This window comes from Syngnathus acus, chromosome 10, assembly GCF_901709675.1.
Source record: "Syngnathus acus chromosome 10, fSynAcu1.2, whole genome shotgun sequence".
Taxonomy (NCBI): Eukaryota; Metazoa; Chordata; class Actinopteri; order Syngnathiformes; family Syngnathidae; genus Syngnathus; species Syngnathus acus.
Genome location: NC_051095.1, coordinates 6085480 through 6109637, shown reverse-complemented (window position 1 = coordinate 6109637; position 24158 = coordinate 6085480). Strand labels below are relative to the sequence as shown.

The 24158-nt window shown below is 47.3% G+C and overlaps 2 protein-coding genes and 1 long non-coding RNA gene across 3 annotated transcripts; all 3 read right to left on the bottom strand.

The window, feature by feature from the left end:
- Nucleotides 1-1763: 1763 nt before the first annotated feature.
- On the bottom strand, nt 1764-12116 carry LOC119129700 (macrophage mannose receptor 1-like). Its single transcript, XM_037263078.1, has 24 exons — nt 11921-12116; nt 11750-11856; nt 6527-6639; nt 6409-6462; nt 6184-6339; nt 6008-6093; nt 5715-5826; nt 5586-5633; nt 5342-5509; nt 4975-5097; nt 4762-4869; nt 4664-4696; nt 4455-4592; nt 4076-4219; nt 3819-3953; nt 3580-3728; nt 3378-3498; nt 3252-3303; nt 3122-3185; nt 2922-3052; nt 2809-2858; nt 2575-2748; nt 2349-2494; nt 1764-2270 (listed from the first exon to the last, which is right to left on the bottom strand). The coding sequence occupies exons 1-24, from the start codon at nt 12068-12070 to the stop codon at nt 2163-2165; spliced, it is 2670 nt and encodes an 889-aa protein (XP_037118973.1). The 5' UTR covers nt 12071-12116; the 3' UTR covers nt 1764-2162.
- On the bottom strand, nt 7480-10263 carry LOC119129489. The gene is made up of 4 exons (XR_005099193.1): nt 10108-10263; nt 7780-7899; nt 7598-7705; nt 7480-7509 (listed from the first exon to the last, which is right to left on the bottom strand). It is a non-coding gene; the product is annotated as an uncharacterized LOC119129489 (long non-coding RNA).
- A 4096-nt stretch (nt 12117-16212) lies between the features above and the next one.
- Nucleotides 16213-22547, bottom strand: LOC119129699 (SH3 domain and tetratricopeptide repeat-containing protein 1-like). Its single transcript, XM_037263077.1, has 10 exons — nt 22535-22547; nt 21378-22430; nt 20586-20726; nt 20280-20498; nt 20004-20184; nt 19777-19927; nt 19420-19542; nt 18855-19005; nt 17053-17249; nt 16213-16841 (listed from the first exon to the last, which is right to left on the bottom strand). Exons 1-10 carry the CDS (start codon nt 22545-22547, stop codon nt 16608-16610), a joined length of 2463 nt encoding a protein of 820 aa, XP_037118972.1. The 3' UTR covers nt 16213-16607.
- Nucleotides 22548-24158: the final 1611 nt, after the last annotated feature.

Sequence of the window (24158 nt, the reverse complement as noted above, 5' to 3'; positions counted from 1 at the left end):
ATGCACAAGTCCTATTTTAGCAATTAAGGCAGTCACAAGGATGATGTTGCTTGACGACAAAACCAAACAACTCCCTTTTAAAACAAGACCACAAATACAATTTGCGGCATGACAAGAATTTCCCCCAATTATGATTGTTACGAGACCGAAGCTTTTGTTTTTGCAGAAGCAAGGCGAAGGTGGCTCGTGTGGATTCTATTGGCAGTTCGCTGATGTTGACTTTCAGGAAAGCAAAGGTGCTCTCCCCATAATCAGCTCACAATTAACAAGTGCTCAGTTGTGTTTGAATAACAGAATTTTTTTTTGTAGGATTAACCGGACCACGACTGGCAAGAACACATTGGCCATCTTTCATTTGAATTATTATCATTATTCACTTCACTGGTTCTTTCATCTCAAACAAATGATTTTAGCTGCATTACCTGACATGTTTCGGCTTTTTATAATCCGCCTTCATCAGAGTGCCAAGGTCTGTCTATCCATTGGTCTCAAATAATTACATTAAAATCAGAGGATACTGCAAGGAGTGTCCATGGCCTTCTCAACATGAATTGTGGCCGAGAGCCCGAAATGAACAGCCCAATCATATTGAACTGTTTCATTAAGAACAGTCATGACTCCCTGCAGAGAGTTCAGGATCCTAACAGTCTGGAGTACGAAGCTGTTGGTGAGTCTGGTGGTGCGGGAGCGCAGGCTCCTGTACCTCTTCCCAGAGGGCAGCAGATCAAACAAAGTGTGAGCGGGGTGACTCACATCACACACAATCGTGGTCGCCTCGGGGGTGAGACGGGAGGTGTAAATGTCCTTCAGGGAGGGGAGTGAAGCACCATCTAATCCTCCCAGCTGTGTTCACTATGCGCTGCAGGGCCTTCATGTTGTATTCAGTGCAGCTACCACCCCACACAGCGATACAACTGGAGAGGACGCTCTCAGTGGTGCCACGGTAGAATGTGCGCATGATGGCTGGTGGAGCCCCTGCTCGCCTGATGTTTGCATGAAATGACTTTTTTTGTGTCTTTCTTTTTTACGCTACACTAGTGCGGTGGCCTTTGGAGAAGCTGTCGGTGAATGCTTCATTTGCGCAATACTATATTAGGCGCAGGGTTCAATGCCATCGCCGGCCATCTAGTGTGGGCTTTGCATGTTTTCACCCCTTCCCTGCGTGGGTTTCCTCCCACGTTCCTAACACACTCATGAGAGGCGGAATGGCCGCTCCTAATTGTTTTTTTTGTTTAGTTTTTTTAATGGTGACAGACAAGACTGCCCGTGACCCTCGTGAGGATAAGCGCTTCAGGACAATGGATGGATTTGATTACGTGAATAGCAATATCAAAATTGTTACAAAGCAGTATACAATCATTTTTTTCAAAATGATTCCAAAGAGCAATACAAAATGCACCCAAATGGCGTCATGAGGAAGTCTGACTAATACTCCTACCTCGGGCGTAATAAATTAGTTATCATATTGACCAGATTATAAAATTGCCCTGTCCAAACCAGTAAACTATTAAATGAGTTAACCAGGTGACACACCGATTGTCTTTATTATTTTATTATTTTTTTGGTCAATTAAACAAGGTAAAACAACAGATGGTATAATAATAATGCATGGTAAATTTAACAATAAGTAAATGAAATATAAGAAATCAATGATGAAAATGCATGGTAAATCTAAGAATAATAACATGGTAGATTGGACAATAATGCATGGTAAATCATCAGATGGCATAATCATAATGCATGGTAAATCTAACAATAAGTAAATGAAATAAATCAATGATGAAAATGCACGGTAAATCTAAGAGAATAACAACATGGTAAATTGGACAAAGGAATAATAATGCATGGTAAATCATCAGATGGCATAATCATGATGCATGGTAAATCTAACAATAAGTAAAATGAAATAGAAGAAATCAATGATGAAAATGCACGGTAAATCTAAGAGAATAATAACATGGTAAATTGGACAAAGGAATAATAATGCATGGTAAATCATCATATCACATGTTAAGTCAAGAAGAAGAAGTAAACAGAATCATAACGCTTGGTAAATCTAACAAAAAGACTAATGCATGGTAAATCAGTCATAATAATGCATCAATCAAAATGCATGGTAAATCAAACAGAACGATCATGCAAGGTCAATTGCATTCGTATGATTACTCGCCACTTGCATTGGCGCCTTTATCCAGCGCATAACGCTCCGTGGGCATCTTACACATGTAGCCGTTGAGTTGCGCGCACGACATCATCATCCATTTGCCAGACTGAAAGTCCAAGTGAGATTGATTTTAATGCAAAAAAACCTCGTCTCCGACGAGCGGGTCAATCTTTTCCGCACCCACCTGGCTCAAGGCGGCCACGCAATTCTCCAACCTGTCGGCAAGTTCTTCCGGAGCCCAGTTGGTTAAGGTCACCTTCTGGTGGTCCGACCACACGAATTCGCCGGGAAACACCGGGGCGTTCAGTCCGATCCACGTGTCGCCGGGGGCTGCAAACAGCAAGAGTGCTCTCATTTGCTTTCCAGATATGGCAGCGATCAAGCAGTTGCGACGCTTGGCGAGCGCGCACCTGATGTCAGGAGGTCTTGCAGCCAATCCCGCTCAACCTTGGAGCGGATTGACACCAGCTTGGCCTTCAGACAGGAGCAGTTTTGTCGAGCGCCGTACCACGTCTTTCTCTCATCAAAACGTTTGTAGCAAAAGTCCGCAAACTCCTCCCATTCAGGTCCCAAGCATCTCGGCTCTGCGCGCAAGATGGCGTCACGTGATGAAGTATGCTTTCTATTCTAGACAGCCTACTCACCCTGGTCTCCAAAAGTGTAAGACGGAGATTGAGCCAAACCGTCACCAACACTGCAGACAGTAAAGTGAGAATGAGCCGGGCGTCTTCAAATAGACGCTGCAGTGAGAGCCAACCTCGAGGTGATCCCGTTCCTGGCGGAGCCGTTGTAGGCCTTCTGTGGGTCTCTCTTCAGCAAAGACACAATTCCTCCAATCGCGTTCTCAATGACGCCCGAGTGAATGGCAGCAGCGCAGATGTTTGACTCCTGCACTCAGAGAACATCTCAAACAAAGAAGAAGAACTCTGCTGGCAGGTCGTGCACTAATTAACATACTTGTTTGTAGATCTGTGTTCCGTAGACCGTGTAGGTTTGGGCGCAGCCCGGCGGGCACCGGACCCTGCGGGAGACCTTGAGTTACGAGGAGGCTTTTCCGCAAGAAAAATTGATGGCGGGTTTGACTCACGTCATTGAACCGTCCACGCCGAGGCTGGTGGCTGTGCTGCTGCATAAGATGTCTGCGGGTCAGAAGGGCCAATCAAAGGCTGTTTCTTGCTGGTTTTTCCACTGCACTCCGAACGTCCGTACTCACCGCGAGAGGCGTCGTCAGGCGTGCACCCTAAGACGTCAAAGCGAAGGCCAAAAAACCTTGGCAGGAGGCGGACGTACTGGGCGAACACGAACCTGGTTAGCATGTACGTCCCCACAGCAAGCTGGAAACAAAACACACGCGCGTTTGTAATGAATGACAACAGCCTGGATGACAAAGTTGGAGTCGGCTACCGCTCGCTCACCTGCTCTGGGTGGCGATACCAAGTCTCTCCGTTAGTACTGAACTCCAACTCAAATATGTTGGAACTTTCCAATTGGTATGTACACCCCTGGGTCACAATGCCCGTCACCTTGAAGCGCTGACCGAGGTTCACCTGGATCCAGCTGCCGACTGAGGGCGGATCCATCCATTCCATTGCATTGCTCAGGATACCAAACTACCAACAACTACGACGGAGAGCTGTGTTGTTTTTTTACATACACATTTTGGACGGTTCCCAGCAACCGCTGCCCCCCAGACGCGCTTTGTGAGGTTTGCCATTGATCGCGGAGGAAGAGTCTGAAAAGGAGGAGTCTGGGATTTTCCCGTCAGCGATGCCCAGACTGTCAAGACACACTGAGGAAAGACAAAAAAGTGGAAGGAACGCTCGCTCATTCACTCTCACGTCTGGCCAGCTGTCCGTCACTAGCCGACGCGCTTTCTGGGGATCCGTTGGATTCTTTCCTTGTGAAGCCCACCTTTCTCCTCACAGCTGTAGACGATGTGGAGGTATTTGGAGACACCAGGGCAGTGGTCCATACCCGTAAGTTGAATGGGGCAAGTCTGATATTTGTCACACAATGCTCTAAAGTGAGAGAGAGCCCCTTTCATCCTGCAGCGATCTGCAAATGACAACACAGCGCCATTTTATGCACAATTCATTCACATACCGACTTCAACTGGTTGCAGGACAAAGGGAATTTCAATGGTTAATGACGCTTTAAAGCGTCTAAGTCCATGCATATTGATATTGAATTATAGGTTACAAATGAGTTACTGGACTGCGTGTGACACCTCGCGACAGAAACGGCTCCAGGACAGCGAGCTAAAATCAACAATGCCAATGAGGATTCTTACCCTGTGATCCGGCGCCGCCACTCGGACAGACGTTGCTACGCCTCCGTCCATGGAAAGCCGACTGTACGCGGATGACTCTTTCATCGGAACATTTAAGGACTTTCCAATCGTCTTGGCAGAAAAAGCTCTCCTTGTAGCCTGAGAGTGAGAGAGCATAACCGTTGACTTCTCTGCGTCTTTTTTTTACAGAGACGGTGAAGGCGACTTACCGTCATGTAGCAGCTGGGGTTTTGCCGTCTTTCCTAGAAGCGGGAACCAGAACGTGTGATGAAGGTCCACCCACCGTGGGGCGTCACATCTCACTTACCTTTTCCTCTTTTCTTGCAGACGTAGCCTTTCATGTTGTCGCACTTGTCACGCTCCCAGTCACTGCTGCCGGTGAGCAAGGAAAGACATTTCCCCCCGTCGGCGTCACCTGGAGGGAGGGAGGGGGTTCGGGGGGGGGGGGGGGGGGGGAGAGACAAGATCTGAGCGCTCATCCGTTCCTCCAAAGTGCAGCTGACAACCGCCTCAGCCCGACCTGCACTCGAGTGGAGGTAAGAGAAGGGGGATCCGTCAGCCCACTTGCCGCCGTCACCCTCGATGCCTCCGTTGGCGCCCAACCACAGGGAGGCGTCATCACCCATCAGAACCTTGGCGATACCTTTGGATCCCAAGGAGAACATGCACGATTCCAAAACAACTCACACTTGACTACAACTTGACAGGTGTGGCACAGCCATGACAAAGTGCTAACAATACTGCAACAAAGAGGGAAGCCAAAAAACAACCAAGCAAAGCTGGCCATATCTCAGCTTGATCACGTTTCGAGTTGGAAAGGAAGGTGAAGTAGGGAAAAAAATCAAAGTTTCTTTCTCGAGTCATACGCAAATTACCGGCCAGCCTACCCTTTATGAAGGCCTGCTCATCGGTGTCGGTGATGCTGAGCAGGTCCCCTTCGAGGCGTTTGCAGTCGTCTTGCGCCTTCTGCCAGGTCTTGGTGGGCTGGCTGATCATCTGGTAGCAGAAGTCGTTGGTGGGGTTGTCCAGCCACCAGCCGCATTTGTCAGTCCAGCCTGCGAGCCAGACGGCGTAAGACGGCATAAGACAGCGGCAGTGCGGCATAAGACAGCGGCAGTGCGGGACACCTACTGACTAGGCTGACTGATGATGCCAGCCGTCGAGTCCCTCCGTGCTTGGCTGCAAGGAAGGGGGGTGGGCAAATATCAGCAAATGCGATGGATGCGTCCAAAAAGGAGCGCTCGGGAGCGACGTTTGCACCTGTTTTGCAGAAGAATGGCCGCGCCGTTGAGCACTGACAGCCACTCAACTCCCCAACAGAATTTGGGAACGCACAGTCCCCCGAGGTGCCTTTTTCCCATTGTTTGTACTCCTGCGGACGACACTCGTGTATTGGACTCCCAACGCCCTTCCTCGGCTCACTCGCGCCCACGTTTTGCCCATTTCCCCTCCAAAACAATCCAATCGTTGAGCGGCATTTCTCCCCTTTTTTTTATGCTGCTCAAATTTGGACTTTCCCAGCGCAGCTTTTGAAAAATAGGCAATTCACTTACAAAGGTTGTTCCGTCACTCCACTCGTAGTCGTCGCCCGTCGTATTCTTGAGTCCCACCAAAGCAGATTGTTGGGTCTGCGAGTGATCTTGAGGAAAGGAAGGAAGGACAAGAAGAGTTTCAGGGCAAGAAGAGCTTCAGGCAAATGACGAGTGCGGCGGTTCCTCTTGGTGCTCACCATACACAAATTGGGCCTCTTGCTTAGAGTGGACGCTAGCCAGGTGGCCTCCCCGGGCTTGACAGAACTTCTCAGCATTGTCATAATTTTCATGCGTCTTCTCGTAACGGTAACAATAATCGTCATAGTGGAAGGTGTTGTCGTCGCAGTAGGCAGCTGGGCCCGTAAAGAAAAACGTTACCGTGACAAGACGGCCAAAGTGCAAATAAGCGTGCTGCAACTCACTCTTCACTACAGCAGGACCATGTTTGGGGGAACACGTCTGTCCCTCTGGGCAGCCTGCACAAAAAAAGACCCGTTTGCTTCTTTCATTGGCAACGTGAGCACGGACGTGCAGGCTTACTCTGCGGCCGTTTGCACATGTAGGCCAACGAGGAATGACAGGAGCCAGAGCGCCACTTCCCAGGCTCTCCTATTCCCCCTTGGTTGACGTAGGCGCAGGACGCAACGTCGGCGCTGTCGGGAGAAAAATTATTTTCCTGTTTTGTTTTCCTCCAAAAGTGTCCGTCTTCAAAATTGGTTCCAGAACCTCCGCCTGACAACAGCATGCAGAGTTGTGAGGTCTTACCTTTCGAGTTCTTTTGGGGCCCAGTTGGTGTGTGTTGTTGTCTGGCCATCAGACCAGGCCAGCTTCTGGCTCCCGCCTTCAAAGCGACACCAGGAGTCGTCGCATTTCTGCGGGGAAAAACAACAACAGTCCCAGTTGTTTCTCCAGAGTCCACTGCCGCTTCCATCTCACCTGGTTGGAGAGTCCCAGCCAGAAGGGGGTGTCCTTGTCCATGGTCGTCTTCACAAAGTCTTCCTCGATCGAGGAGGTGATCGAGACCAGGTTGCCGCCCAGCCAGACGCAGTGGTGCCAGGCCCCCAGCCAACCGTTGGGCTTCACCTCCTTCTTGTAGCAGCTGGAGTCCCGCTCGACCCACCCGGGATCACACTTGCCGTCTGAGGGCACAATTTGGGGAACAGGCGGCCAGATCAGAGCACACTCCTGTTTTGCCCTGCAGCCCACTTTTGAGCAAAGGGTCATTTTCTCAGGTCGGGCAAATTGGAAGATCACTCGACTAGGTTAAGCTCAGCCCAGTGCATTTTCTTTAAATGACTCCGGAAAATTCACCTTCACGCTTGAGAAACAACCGCGGCCGCATACAAAGTGGCGCTGTGCAAGTTAAGACGATGCAAAAAACATTCAACACGTGGCTGAATACTTCACAAAAATGAACAAAAAACTGCACAGAATTTGTTGGTTGGCATGGTGTGACTCCAGGATCTTTTTTTTTGACGCTCAGTCTGACTTACCGACAAGAGTCGGGGAAGATTCTTTCACTCCTGCAAGAGAAAACGAAAAGACAGACATTAAGGCACAGACGGACGTCAAGGGGCGATAACGGTCGGTGGGGCGTCATGCCTCACTTACCTTTTCCTCTTTTCTTGCAGACGTAGCCTCTCTCGTTGCCGCACGGGTCGTACTTCCAGTCGCCGCTGCCAGTGAGCAAGGAAAGACAATACCCCCCTTTGGCGTCACCTGGAGGGAGGGAGACAAGATCTCAGTGCTCCTCCGTTCCTCCAAAATGCAGCAGACAACCGTCTCCGACCGACCTTCACATTGGCGCTTGAACGTGAACGAGGATCGGTCAGTCCATTTGCCGTCATCGTCATCAAGTGAGACATCGGCGCCCAACCACAGAGAGGACGCTTGTGCCTGACTCTTGAAGAGAACTGTGGATCAAAAGAGAACATGCAAGAAGAATAGGGGGATGTTAGCCAAGATGACGAGAAGTAGTATCAACACCAAGCCAGCAATAACAGTGCGGTATACTACGCTTGAACTATTATTTCATGTTCTAATGATAACATATGCACTTATATGGTTTCATATCCACTTATTGATACACAAACAATGTATGTTTAAAAAAAAAAAAAAAGGGTGACACTACTTTGCGGGTGGTCTTGAAACCAATTTATCCGCGGTAAACGAGGGATTACTGTACCATCAAACCTGTCCTGTAAAGAGATATATAAATTAATACAAAGGGGATGTGGACGGAAGGTATTAAACACTGGAGCTAAAAACAAAAACACAAAGTACCCGGCTTATTGTATTGAAATCGAGCGATCGATACACAATATGAAAGTGGTGGTCAATGAATAGTTGTTTTTTTTGTTTGGGTTTTTTGGTCAATGCGGGACCTGCCAGACAGACTCGGCTGCTCAATCCATATATTTCTTGGTGTAGAAGTAAAACCTCAACTGATGACAATGATATTGATATGTGTAGCATCAACAAAAGTTCTTGATGAAATTGTACAACCACTGACTCACATACGCATTATGTCTTACATCTGGTAGATTTCCAAAGGATATGAAAATAGCTACTACTACCACTGTAGAAATAGACTAATTACACGCCATTCTCTCTCTCTGCTCTTTCAGTTCTCCGAGATCCTTGAAAAGGTTTCACAGAAAAACTCTTTGTTCAATAAAGAAAAGAAAAAAGTGAATATGGATTCGTGGGGGTCAGAGCAACATCAATGGCACTAATGGATCCTATCGAGAGCGTCACACACAAAAAAAAGGTGATGGGTATTTTCACAGATCTAAAGAAAGCATTCGACACAATAAATCATGGCATCAGAGTGGACTGGGTGAGGAGCGACTTAATCAACAGGCAGCAATTTGTAAAAATTGGAGATCAGACCTTTTGCCCATAACATGTGGAGAACCTCAAGGGTCGGCTGTCCTTGCTCCTAAACACGATCATCGTGCAGTAATGCATCAAAAACAATTACCGTAATTTTCTGACTATAAGTCGCGGGTTTTTTTCATAGTTTGGGTGGGGGGGCGACTTATACTCAGGAGCCATTTATATACATATATATGGATTTTTTTCACTTTTTGGGCATTTTATGGCTGGTGCGACTTATACTCCGGTGCGACTTATAGTCCGAAAATTACGGTAAATGCATTTTGTTTTGCTCATGATACAAACATCTATTGCGCTGTGGACAATTGACAGCAGCTTATGGAAACAACCACAATTTGAGTGATACACAATTCGCATGATTTGCAAAGTATACATATCGAACCTCATTTGGAAGGGAAAAGTGACAATCTTATGATGGAAAGAGCTTCTGACATAAAACTCCTGGGTGTGACTGTTGACAATAAAAATCTGCTGGAAATCATGTAAAAACAAAAATGTCAAAGGCAATTCGGAAGCATCTACTCAGATTGCCATATCTGAACTACTGTGTGGGGAATATGGGGTAACACCGAATAAGTCAAGCAATAAGGAAAATAACAAGGAGAATACAAACGCACTTTTTATAATACCAGACAAAACTTTTGTCACTCAGGGATCTTGATCAAACACAAGACAGCTCAAATTATGATGTACACAGCAAGATATGGTGACCTTCTTCCAAGCGGGAGACACTTTTTTTGTTTTTTGTTTTTTATGGAAAGGCAGGCAGGGTGGCTATCACCTGAGACGGAAACTGAATATTAGGCGTGGAAAAGTCTGCTGAACAACCATACAAATGTGTATAACTGTTTGTGGGGTGAAATTGTGCAATGGTCGAGAAAACGAGCGCACTTAAAAACTGCTCAAAAAAGTGTATCAAATCTGGTCTCTTAACATGCATGAGAAAAAAGACAAAGTGACTACACACAGGCAAAAAGGAATCTGAAAGTGTGTCTACTTCTGTTTTATTGATTTGTATGTTGAATTATTTGTTGAATGGATTAGGGTGGGAATCTAAAAAGCTCTGCTTCCTCCTACTCCAGCATTCTTTGTTGTTTTTTTTCATTTTGGGTGACTTAGATATGGCACTTTAAAGTGCTTTATTTTCCTATTTACGTGTTTTAAATATGTGCAAAATAAACAGAACTTGTTCATGGCCAATATTTTAATTCACGGCCGCCTACCGTGTACAAAGTCCTGCTCGTGCGAGTCGGCGATGCTGACCAGGTTCCCTTGGTGGGCTTGGCAGTGGTCTTGCGCCTTCTGCCAGGTCTTGGTGGGCTGTGGGATGATCAGGTAGCAGAAGACGCTGGAGGGGTGGTCCAGCCACCAGCCGCATTTTTCAGTCCAGTCTGCGAGCCAGACATAAGACGGCGTTACGCAAGACAGTGCAAGACGGACGGCGCCAGTGCTGGACACCTACCAGGTTGGCCCACCAATGGTGGCAGCTGTGGACGCTCTCCGCTGCGCTTGGCTGCAGAGAAAGGGGGTATATGCAAATGCGGGAGCCGTCCAAAAGGAGCGCTCGGGAGCGACGTTAGCACCTGTTTGGCAGATTACTGACTGCTTGTTTTGGCATCTGTAGTTCAGGTAGATCCGTGCGTCAGAACCCATGAATGCACAGTCACCTCTGGAGTAGCTTCTGTCATTGAGGTTGTCGTAGTCCTGCGGACGAGATTTTGGACAGAACTTTAGCGTGTTGCATTTGATCTGGTCGTCTTCCTGCCGCATTTCCTCACTTAATGGCGTACCTTCTCTCATTCAAGTTTCACTTTGGTTTGTCGGCTTCACTTTATTGTCAGTCAAAGTAGTATGAACATTGCAATGAAATGAAGCATGTTGTGCCCTCTCTGGCGAGCCAAAGGTCTCATGCACAATGCAACTAAACCTGAAGACCTAAAGACAAACCAGAGGCACCATCCAGGATATTTCCTGGACATCTTAACTGCCTCCTCGCTGTCTTTAAAATCAGAGCGCCAAAAATGTGTCATCGGCTGCCCGATGCCTCAAGACAAAACGGATGCCTGCACACCGACTTTTCCAAAGGCCTCCAGCAATTCACTTACCAAAGCTGTTCCGTCACTCCACTTGTAGTCGTTGCCCTTCTTCTTGAGTCCCACCCAAGGATAACTAGCACTTTGAAAGTGATCTTGATGAAAGGAGGGAGAACAAGAGCTTCAGGGCAAGAAGAGCTTCAGCCAAGTGACGACTACGGCGGTTCCTCTTGGTGCTTACCAGACAGGAATTGGCCATCTCGCTTAGAGTGGACGCGAGGCAGTTGGGCTCCCCGGGCGAGACAGAACTCCTCAGCATCCTCTTGAGTTGCACGACTCGGGCCATGAAAATAGCAATGATCGCCAGAAAGGACGTTGCCATCGTCGCAGTCAGAAGCTGAGGCCACAAAGAAAAACATTGAGGAGGAAACCATGACCAGATGGTGCAAATAGGCGTGCTGCAACTCACTCTTCACTACAGCAGGACCACTTTTGGGGGAACACGTCGGGCAGTCTGCATAGAAAAAGACCCTGTTTGAGCTTTTCTCCTTTCAAAGTCAACCTGATTACAAACATGCAGGCTTACCCAGCGGCCGTTTGCACATGTAGGCTAAGGAGGAAGCGCAGGAGCCAGACCTCCACTTCCCGGAATTCTTCCAAACCTTTTGGTCGACGTAGGCGCAGGACGCGACGTCGGCGCTGTCGGTAGATTAAAAAACAAAAAAGGAACATTTTCCTATTTTTCCTTGAGTGGTCGTTCTCAAAATTGGTTCCAGAAACTTTACGCCGACGTCTCCGCCTGACAACAGCATGCAGAGTTGTGAGGTCTTACCTTTCGAGTTGATTTGGGGCCCAGTTGGTGTGCTTTATTGTCTCGCCATCGGACCAGGCCAGCTTCTGGCTCCCGCCTTCAAAGCGACACCAGACCTTGTCGCATTTCTGGGGGGAGAAAAGAAAACAGTTCCAGTTGTCGCCGCAGAGTCCACTGCCGCTTCCGTCTCACCTGGTTGGAGAGTCCCAGCCAGAAGTGGTTGTACTTGGCCATGGTGGCCTTCACAAAGTCTTCCTCGGCCGAGGAGGTGATCGAGACCAGGTTGCCGCCCTCAGAGACGCAGTGGTGCCAGGCGCCGAGCCAACCGTTGGGGACTGCCATCTTCTTGTAGCAGCTGGTGCCATGCCCGCGCCACCCGTGAGCACACTGGTTGGCTGAGGGCATAATTTGGGGAACGGGCAGACAGATCAGAGCACACCGATGGCATGTTTTTACTTGATGCTCTTCATTGGGCGCATGGCAACCAAATGCACGAGGATTCTGTCAGGGGGGGCAATGCTCATTGTCCCTTTGGCCCCTTCCAAAAACTTGCCTGTCCTTCATTTTGGGGTGAGCTGCTGATTGTTTGCATCAAAGCATCACTTGTGCCTGCCAAGGATTGATTGGTTGATTGATTCACTTTTATTTCTTCACAACATCATTGATCATGATTACATGTCCACAGATCATGACATGAGATTGCACACAACTGCCCCAAAGTTCTGCTATTAAGCTTCAGACGTACAGTGGGGCAAACAAAGGGTGTAGTCAGCCACCAATTGCGCAAGTTAAAAGATGCCTGTCATTTTCATCAGAGGTACTATGAGAGACAAAATGAATCGAACTCAAACTCAGTGTTAGCACTTCATCTTCACCATCAGCGATCCCCACCCACCAGTCACGCACGTGTGGCAAATTGATGACCAATGACGTAAGCCCAAATCAGGTCATCGCACATTTCACCACTGGGGGGTGCTAAAGCACAAGGCAACTCAATTGACTAACATTGGAACAGTTGGACCCCGCTCCACTCTTTTTATCTCAGGAAGCCCGTGTCCTTGAATTAAATGACAAAGTACAAAGCCAAGCCAGGCTGGGCTGAGCAGTGCAGGGGTTTCATGGGGAAGAAGGGCTTTTAAACTGCGGGCTCAAGTCAGGTTAACCGAATAAGCACGGGCCTCGAATGGACTCTGAGGGGCAAATGCAATATTCAGATGAACACGCACTGAAAATCAGAGTCTCTCGTAAAAGTCCGGCTGAATTTTGCAAAGAATATCACTGAGAAAAAGAAATGAAATTTTTGAGAGAGAAATTCATTGCGAAAAAGAAATGAATTACTACTAAGTGAATTCTTTGAAAACACATTTAGATGGTGCAAATGGAACACTCACGGCAGAAATATTTGGAACTGTGTCGCAAGTTCTTTTTGTGTGCGATAACAGAACAAACAGGAGCGTGTGACTATTTTCTGTACAGGAAGTCAACCATATTGTTATCAAGCCTAAGAAATCAGGCATGTGGTGCCCACAAGTTATCTGCTGAGCACTGACCATTTTCAATGGGAAAACAATACCAGCCATCTGTTTTTCTGGGGTTTCTTTCGATTCGAGCCAAATTTAATCAAGTCGATATTGTCCCGATTGTGAAAGATAAGGCTGGCAAAATCAATCGCAAAGACAAATCATCTTTGCTCGTAAGTAGGTCTTGTATAAATAAATCATCATATGGATTTGTGTGTTTATTGATGTCTCTTTGATGAGGTTTTTGATCGGCTACTCCTTGTTAACGGCATTGAGTTTTGTGACTACAAACCTAACAACAAATTTAGGTTGACTAGGTTGACAAACTTTTTTTTAAAACATGAAATCTAATGCCTCTTTATGTTGTATTTTTGTCATTCTTCAAGTTGAAAAATGTTATCACATTGATAATAGCCTCGGCAGTGCATTTTCATATAATGACCTCGGAGCTCGTGAGTGACGGCGCACGGCGTCGTCCAATGACACCCAATGACAAAAGATGCGCGCGCGTGCAGGCTCTGTTGATCGATCATGATGAAAATAACGTTTTAGCATCACTTCACTTGACACGTCGTCCAATGATAAGAATAGCAGTGTGGTATTGTAGTATGTTGATACTATAATATTATATAGTGTGTTATTGGAGGTCTTGCATAACGTGGACGCGTGGGGGCGCTGTGGTGCGCCAGGGGCGTTGTACTGCTATGTTACACACGAGTAAGCGAGGAATAAACAGTTGCTGAATAAAGAAAGTTGCACGAGCGTTCATTTCTACTCCGTATAAACACAACGAGCAGCATGAGCATTTCTATGTTCATAATGAAAATAACGTTTTAGCAACCCTTCAATTGACACGTCATCCAATGAGAATTAGAGCAGCATGAGCATTTCTTACGTTGATCGATCATGAGGAAAGAACGTTTCAGCATCACTTCGACTGACACGTCATCCAATGACAAGAGCAGCATGTTGATCGATCTCATGATGAAAATAACGTTTTAGCGTCACTTCAATGGACACGTCATCCAACGACAAGAGCAGCATGAGCATTTCTATGTTGATCGATCACGATAAAAATAACGTTTAAGCATCACTTCAATTGACACGTCATCCAACGATTAAGAAGAGCAGCATGAGCATTTCTATTTCGATCGATCATGAGGAAAATAACGTCGAAGCATGTGACACGTCATCCAATGATGAGAGCAGCATGAGCATTTCTATGTTTTAGCATCACTTCAATTGACACGTCATCCAATGTAAGAAGAGCAGCATGAGCGTTTTTATGTTGCTCGATCATGATGAGAATAAAACGTTCAAGTTACCACATGGTCTTACAACGCCGATAACGGGATAACTTGTTTTGATTTTGTTTATTTCGGCAAATGCAACACGCTTATTACAACTTTACATCCTGCAAAATGGGCTCATTATTAACTTGTACACTGGATGCTCTCGTCCAAGACACTGTCGACATCTGCTGGCGATTTCGCCTTATTACACTCATTCACAAGGTTGATAGTTTGTGAACTGCTTTAGACATCTCTATCCAATGTATTGAAAATAATAATAATAATAATATGGCGACTATATGATAAGGTCGGCGTTCAATTGACTCAACGGTAGTAGCTGATCATTTCAAAGTAAAGTTGGTCCCATGCTCTCGTGACAGAACAGTAACCCACAAAGCCGAGTTTGACATGAAAATGATCCAAAAGGACACATCAGCCGCCAAATGATTCTTGAAATAATGACACGGGGCTTCTTAACAATCCAATGATGGCTCAATGATACATGATAAGAAAGTAAAACAATACGCCTGGCTGCACTCTACGCGGAGCTCAAAGCCATCCAAATTGCAATCAAGTGATGAAAGTTTCTGACCTGTAGCGCACGTCCAGTGGATACTGATCATGATGACAAAGCAGGTAAGTCGCTCCCACATGTTTAGTGGCGAAGAGACCGTCCGCAAACTCACGAAGTCACTGAAAGTAGAAGAGACCGTCCGCAAACTCACAAAATCACCGAAAGTAGGCGAATGAAGTCAAAACGGCCAAAGGATGAAGAAAGCTCAAACGACTTGTTTGACTACCCCCAAGACAGGCCGCGCCCACGCGCTATGTGACCGTCACACACGTCACAAAGCCTGCAAGCACACGGACGCTTTCATTTCTTTGACATTTGTAAACGGTCTTTATTTCTACACTTGAACAACAGTAAACAACCAGCGAATCGTCAAATTCCTTGTTTGGCACGCTCAAACATGGAGAATAAAAAACTCTTGAATTCTAATAATCAATTACACTCACCTTTCTTGACTAAGGCGTTAGCCCTTCAGGGAATGCTAGTAAAGCATCAAGTTGGTTGGCTTTCGACAAGACATAACAGCAGTTTTACAAATGTGCCATAAATTAAAAATATACTCCAGGCTGTTAGTTTGCGCTCTATTCTGACTGTCTGCTGTCTGCACACTTGCTCCATTTTTGCTCCTCTTATTTATTATGTTATTTATTTATTATTTATTCATCACTCTTATTTATTCATTGTTTGTGCCTTCTTGTTTTTATTTTTTTGTGTTGTTTACTTGTATGTATATTGTGTACTATGTCTTGTCACCGTGGGATAGTGGGAACGTAATTTCAATTTCTTTGTGTGTCTTGGCATGTGAAGAAATTGACAGTAAAGCAGACTTTGACTTTGATTTAATAACGCTAGCATCATTCAGAGGAGCCTGTTCAGTGGGAGCCTGCTCCTCCTCAAGCGTGGGACCAATAGACTGCTAAACGCCATCAACCTGTACAACTCCTCACTTGGGGGAAGGAGGCGATAGGAACAGGGACAAGGGGAGACCTGATTGGCGGAACCCAGTGCAAGAACTGACACTTTATTACTTGAAAATTCATCTCGTTTATCCTTATAGTTACTTCATCACGCAAGTCATTAAGGATTGCGCTCTTTTGGCTATTTTTCCAACCAATTTGCACTCGTTTGTCGGAGCAAATGTCTCATGGGAAGAGCGTGGCAACTGAGTTATGATTATTTCTGTACCCAAGACGTCTCATTTCTTCCGCTCTCCCGTTTGCATGCTCTCCCCGTGCTTGCGTGGGTTTTAACTGACTCGAGTATTTTCAGAGAGACCCTTGGCATATTTCCACCCTACCCCTACAAAAAGTAAAAGAATCATAGCTATGCCAGTGCAATTGCTGCTACCACTACTACTAAGGTTAACTGGCACAACTAACAGGACACAGTTGTCGACAAGTTTCAGCTCACCAGTAACAAAACGTAGTTCTACTAGTGCACAGAAACGTCAGACGGTAGTGCAGAATTACTCAAAGACAGCAGTCGCCTGGCGGCACCTAGTAAACTGGAACGTCGGCGCGGTCCGCAGCCGTGTTCATCCTCCTCACGTTGAGCTCCGCGGCGAGGCCTCGGGATCGCTTGTAAAAAGAAAGCGAGAGCTGGCGGTCCATGAGGAAGTTGTGGTAGAGGGTGGCCAGGCGGGTGCACAGCACCAGCTGCCACTTCTTGTTGCCCACATCCATGGCTGCGGCCAGGGCAAGATGGTAGTAGCCTGCCGCGTCAAAAGGGTCCTGGAGAAAACAAAAAGTAACTCTGACCAAAAAAGTCAATCAAATGCTTTCTTTTTGACGTTACGTTGAGTATACCCATTTCTTTGGGTGAGGGTGCCTTGTTGGTCATGTTTTCATTTGTATGCAATGCAGCAAATACTTGCCGACTTCATTCTTTGCTTGCCCCGCTGCCTGGCCAAACAATCACACTTTGAGTCCAAAAGTCCAGTACCTTCAGATCGTAGAAAAGGATGTCCCCCAAGGTCCGGTATACCCTGGCGTAGTAGAGGGCCTCCTCGTCAAACTGCAGAGGGGCCCAGCAGAGGCTCAAAGTCTTCAGGTAGTAGTGTTCAGCCAGCTCACACTGACCTAAACGGTGGTACAAGGAGGCCAGACGATGGTAGGCCACTCGCTCGTTCAGGACCTCACCTGCACGGAGCCACGAGAGGCAAATCTAACATCAGACCCTTTCCTTGCGCAAATGGAAATGCACTAGGACTTGGACCAGTGCCATGTGGGCTGCCATAAGCAAGACGTGCAGGCAGTGCCTACCAGAGATGGGGACTCGAGTCACTGTGACTTGGACTCGAGTCGACTCGAGTCACTGTGACTTGGACTCGAGTCGACTCGAGTCACTGTGACTTGGACTCGAGTCGACTCGAGTCACTGTGACTTGGACTCGAGTCGACTCGAGTCACTGTGACTTGGACTCGAGTCGACTCGAGTCACTGTGACTTGGACTCGAGTCGACTCGAGTCACTGTGACTTGGACTCGAGTCGACTCGAGTCACTGTGACTTGGACTCGAGTCGACTCGAGTCATTGTGACTTGGACTCGAGTCGACTCGAGTCACTGTGACTTGGACTCGAGTCGACTCGAGTCGCTGTTTTGATGACTTGTGACTTGACTTGACAAAAATATAAAAACCTTGAGACTCGACTTGGAAGTTAAAGACTCGGGACTTGACTTGAGACACAATGACTCGAATGACTTCCGTGTTATTTAGTTTATGTTTTCAGTTTGAATACAAAATTAATAATACATTTAAAAAAGTAATATCGATAACACGGTAGGAGCGCAGGCTGAGAATGGCGTTGTCATGATTGGATCGCTACCCTGTCAATCAATCGGTCGTGCCCTCTCTGCCTACCTCACGTGTTTATTGGAGAATCACGCCCCTTTATATCAGACGTGCACAAACACGTCAGCGGGAGCGGTACCTTCGGCTATCGGAATTACCTTTATGACGGCAAAAGACGGACAGCGCACAGTGCAAGGTATGCAACAGAAACATTTCAGACAGCCAGACGACAACTTCAAACTTTGTCCGTTTGAAGTTTATAGAACTCGGGTGTCTCCAGATGTTACAGATGAAACATGAAATGTTTCTCATGCTCTTTACTGTGTTTCTTCTTTCAGATTATTTTCTCATATTTGCAACTCAAATGTGTCAGACACTGTCGGCAGACGTTCATTTGTTTAGATTGAGCTGTCAATCATTGTATGAGGTAATGTCTTTTTTCTTTGATTCCATGGTGTATTTTACTGAGTATCAGTAATTACAGTGCAAATCCAAATTATTGTCATAAGTCTTAAACAGCTATGCCAGTGCAATTGCTGCTACCAACTAACAGGACACAGGTGTCAACAAGTTTCAGCTCACCAGTAACAAAAAGTAGTTCTACTAGTGCACAGAAACGTCAGACGGTAGTGCAAAATTACTAACCGTTAGACACATTGGACAATGATGGTTACTTAAAGTTACTTGTATCTTGTCTTTTCACGTTACTAAGATCAGATTCTGCGGGTAAAATGGCAATAATAAGGTGACTTGACTTGACCTATTTAAGGACTTGACTTGGACTTGACTTGACCTATTTAAGGACTTGACTTGACTTGCCCAAGAAAAAAATGACTTGGGACTTACTTGAGACTTGAAGGTTAAGACTTGAGACTCACTTGAGACTTGAAGGTTAAGACTTGAGACTCACTTGAGACTTGCATGTGTGACTTGGTCCCATCTCTGGTTCCTACCTAGCTTGACGCTGATCTCCAGAGCGCTGTGAGCAAATTCCAAGGCTTCTCCGTACAGTTGTAGTTGGAACATGACTTCTGCCAGCTTGTTGCACAGCCTCAGCCTGCTGGAAACGGCGCCGCTCCTGTCCGCCATGGGAAGAGCGCCATCCTGCGTCAAGGGCAGGCACCGAACACAACGAATGAGCAAAGCTACCAAATTCAACCAATCCATTATCTACCTGTCCAAAACTCGCTAGTTCTGTTTTTGTCCTCAGGCCAAAGTAATAAAAAGATGACTTTGCACTACCTTGGTGCCAAGGAACCACAGTTAATTGAGAGGTTGCACATTGATACAAAAAAATGGTGCTTTAACGCCATTTTGTAGCACGTATCCCAGTCTTCCCTGGCAATATCGCAGTTCAATTTTTGCAAGGGTATTCCTGCCTAACTTGAGGACTCACGTAGCAATAAGAGCGAGCCAGGAGAAAAGAAAGAGAGAGAGCCGGGAGTAAAGAGAGAGAGAGAGAGAGAGCCGGGAGTAAAGAGAGCGAGAGCGAGCGAGCATTGTTTTGGGGGCATGTACCCTGTAGTAGATGATAGCCTTGTCTTGATCATGGCGGCTGTTGAAGAAGATATCTCCAGCAGCTTCCTGCATCTTCAAGATGAACTTGTTGTCTCCTGTGCTCAGAGCCACATCCTGTGCGACCTGCCCACCACATGAGACAAAAAATGTGTGCCAGAAAACAAAATTTCACTCATCCACAGTGCAATTTGGAATCAATCTTCATAGCTCGACAAGACAAAAATAAATTCAACAAAATTCATCTCATTCGACCCAAAATGCCAATTAGTGCCTGTTTGCATTTGGGTCTGACCAACAAATCAGAGGACAGAAAAATGCTGGTGATGTCGTGGGCCGGCTGGCAGCTGTACTCCGCACCTGTACGTAAAGTTCCACTAGTTCCGCCTGGCCGAGGAGGTGGTAGATCTTGCCAGCTTGAAGCCATCCGTACGCTTCCTTCTCACTCAGGCCCAGGTCGATGAAAATAGCCAGGCTGCTCTTGGTGTGGTCGAGAGCCGCGCGATAGGCCCTACGTGATGATGCGGGAGCTCACGTTTGGGAGAATTCCACACGTGAACGTCAAGCGCTCGAACCGGGTGGGGAACCTCTGCGTGGCCAGCGAGAGGAAGAGCTGGCTGATGGCTTCCAATGTGTCACCCTCCCGTTCTCGGTCGGGCGTCCCTTGAAGCAGTCGGACCTGGTACCGGCTGTAGATGACGCGCCGGGCCCGGTCCGGACTCTCCCACTCATAAAAGTGGCACAGACGTCTTACCGCCGTCAGCTGGCCTGGCAAATATTAACATGGGGATGATCTGATGTTGTCGTAGTCGGAATTCATGTCTCGTTTTGGGGATGAGAAGGTCCTCTTTTTAGCAACTTACAGTCTGGGAGGTTGGCTTTGATGGCCAGCAGCAAAGCCCACTCGTAGCATCCTTTCCCAAAATGCATCCGCCGCTCGTTCACCCAGTGTTGTCCCAGGCGCAGGAGCACGGCGACAAAGGTCGTCTCGTGCCCTCCGTCCAGCGAGGAAAAGAGCCGCACGGACTCCGTCAGGTGCTTCTGTGCGACTCCTTTAGCTCCGGCCTTGAGACACAGCAGGCCTTTGGGAGGAGAAACCATTGCCACGTCGTTTACTGCAATTCCACTCCCGTCATCGTCGGACGCACGCTGATAAGCAGATAAGTTACCGAGGTTGGCAAGCGCTATGGCTCGGTTGGGCACGTCTTTGTTCTCCTGGCAGATGGCCATAGCGGCGTGGTAGCTCTCTGCCGCCCTGCGAAGGTCACCCATACAACGGAGAGCCACGCCGCGCATGTTGAGCACCAACCCTGGACGCCAATCAAAAAGTTAACACTCAAGACATGTGGTCCAACTTTGATACGGGACTCGGAAACTCGAGCCTGGCTGGAGTCGAGTCACGTGACTCGAGCCCTCGGGTTCTGGTCAAAAGCAGTCACCAAAATCCAGGGACCTCGTCGTGTCACGTGACTCGAGTCGTCGGGTTTTGGTCAAAAGCAGTCACCAAAATCCAGGGACCTCGTCGTGTCACGTGACTCGAGTCGTCGGGTTTTGGTCGAAAGCAGGAACCAAAATCCAGGGACCTCGTGTCACGTGACTCGAGTCCTCGGCTTTTGGTCAAAAGCAGTCACCAAAATCCAGGGACCTCGTCTGGTCACATGACTCGAGTCGTCGGGTTTTGGTCGAAAGCAGGAACCAAAATACAGAGACCTCGTGTCACGTGACTCGAGTCCTCGGCTTTTGGTCAAAAGCAGTCACCAAAATCCAGGGACCTCGTCTGGTCACGTGACTCGAGTCGTCGGGTTTTGGTCAAAAGCAGGAACCAAAATCCAGAGACCTCGTGTCACGTGACTCGAGTCCTCGGGTTTTGGTCAAAAGCAGGAACCAAAATCCAGGGACCTCGTGTCACGTGACTCGAGCCCTCGGGTTTTGGTCAAAAGCAGGAACCAAAATCCAAAGACCTTCCAGCGGCGTGGCGCAGTACTCCGGCAGAGCTGCCAAGACCGAGTCCAAGACGCGCAGTCCCGCGCTGGGTTGAACATTGTGAATGTGGAGCCATGCCAGCCAGAGGAGGGCACTCTTCTCTTCAGCCACGTCTGGAGAGGGAGGGGCGCCATCGATGAGTTTGCGCACGACTCGGATGGCGTGGCCGAGCATCCCGTGCTGGTACAAGAGCTGCGACAGACAAAGGGCCAGCCGGCGCTTCCAAACGAATCGTCCTCCTTGACAGTCGCTCAAAGAGAGACACCCGTGCAAATACGTAGCCATGTGCGCTGGGAAGGAGTTGTCCACACAGAAGCGCGACACGAGGAGCAGGCTGCCGAGGCCGTCTGTCAGCGTCGCCGCAGGACGCAGCAGTGCGCTTCTGGCTGAGGAAATACTAAGATGGCGGAGGCCCATTTCCTTGTGCAGCCTCGCCAGGGCGAGATCGCCTCTACTGGGGGAGACGCTCGACCCTCCCTGACACCCAGCGGAAAGAACAAGCAGCCTTTCCAGGTAAGGGACAACTTTGGGCGCCTCTTCACGAGTCCAGTGGTGCATCGCCAGAAGATAGCAAGCCCGGGCTTCGGCCATTGTGTTTTCAGACACAACCGCCTTCTTGAGGGCATATTGCAGAACCCAGCTTTCCGTCGCACATTCCAGGCAGGACGACGTTCCCATTAATAAGGCCGCCAGTCGTTCGGACGTGCCAAAGAAGCGCTCCGCGTTCCTCTGCAGAAGATAAATGGCGGCCAGGTTGGAATAAATGCTAGCCAGCAGCCTGACGTCGGCAAAAGTATCGCGGGGAACACCGAGCGCCTCCTCGAAATAGACCCGGGCCTGGCTGAATTTGGACTTGGCGGCGCAGAACTTGCCCAAAAGGAAGCACAGACGAGTCTGGGACCACAAAAGACTTTGCTTCCTCGCCGTTTCCCTGGCGACGGACAGAAAGGAAATCAACTCGTCCTCGCTTGAGTGGCCGCAGAAGATGGAGGAGGACACAAGTTCGGGTGTCAGTACGTAAAGGTCATCTTCTGGGTTCCAAGACCAAAAGAAACAAAAGCTCGTCTGCCCTTCATTCTCTTGCCTGTCGCCAACAACGTGGTGCTAATTCTGTTAGCATAAAAGCAGCACTTACCGTTTTTTTCCATGTATAATGCGCCCCCATGTATAATACGCACCCTAAAAATGGCATGTTGATGCTGGAAAAAAGCCTGTATAATATGCACCCAAATTTTGACTCCTACTTAAGTCCGTAAACGTAAAATTATTTCAGAAAAAAGATCATCTTTGGGAACAACCGGATGTTATTCTGCCGGTCAGTATCACTGCGCATGGGCTAGCAAACTCAATAGTGAAGAAATGTTTCGGATTTGTGTAGGGTACATTGTAACAGCAAACGAGCAGGTGATCGAGCAAGCGTCTGATACGAGAGCATTGTGTTCGTATGGAGCGTGTTTGAAGTGAACAGCAGAGAAGAAAGTGCATCTGTAATGGCGGCCTCCGTATGATATCCGGATTTAAAAAAAAAAATTGTACCCATGTATAATGCGCACCCCAGATTTTAGGACAATAAATTAGTTAAATTTTGCGCATTATACATGGGAAAACGGTAGTTTGTTTTGCCTTTGATTTGGATTTGATGCCCACCATTTTTGAACATTTCTCTAAATACGACTAGGTAGTTTGAATTCTACAAGCGGGATGAAAGACGGTAATGTTAGACAATTGAGGGTTTTGTGAGAACCAAAGGTTTTTGCTTTTACGACAACTTATATAAACAAAATAAGTACAAATTGTGAAAACAGTCTCCCTGATAAACATGGATAAATGGGATAATGACACCGACTTTAAGGGATGCCATTATTATCATAACTATTATTGTTATTAATATTAGATGGATATTATTATTTTACATTGTTATTATTAGTAGTAGTAGTAGAAGTAGCAGTAAAGTCAAAGTCTGCTTTATTGTCAATTTCTTCACATGCCAAGACACACAAAGAGATCGGAATTTCTTTTCCCATTATCCCACGGTGACAAGACATATTACAAAGTAAATATATATATGTATTATATTATATAGGTCCACGGACAAACAAAACATTCAAGAAAACAACACAAAACGTAAAAACAAGAAGGCACATACAATGAATATATAAGAGCGATGAATGAATAAATAAATAAATAAATAATAATTGTCTGTCTATCCATTGGTCTCAAATAATTACATTGAAATCAGAGGATACTGCAAGGAGTGTCCATGGCCTTCTCAACATGAATTGTGGCCGAGAGCCCGAAATGAACAGCCCAATCATATTGAACTGTTTCATTAAGAACAGTCATGACTCCCTGCAGAGAGTTCAGGATCCTAACAGTCTGGAGTACGAAGCTGTTGGTGAGTCTGGTGGTGCGGGAGCGCAGGCTCCTGTACCTCTTCCCAGAGGGCAGCAGATCAAACAAAGTGTGAGCGGGGTGACTCACATCACACACAATCGTGGTCGCCTCGGGGGTGAGACGGGAGGTGTAAATGTCCTTCAGGGAGGGGAGTGAAGCACCATCTAATCCTCCCAGCTGTGTTCACTATGCGCTGCAGGGCCTTCATGTTGTATTCAGTGCAGCTACCACCCCACACAGCGATACAACTGGAGAGGACGCTCTCAGTGGTGCCACGGTAGAATGTGCGCATGATGGCTGGTGGAGCCCCTGCTCGCCTGATGTTTGCATGAAATGACTTTTTTTGCGTCTTTCTTTTTTACGCT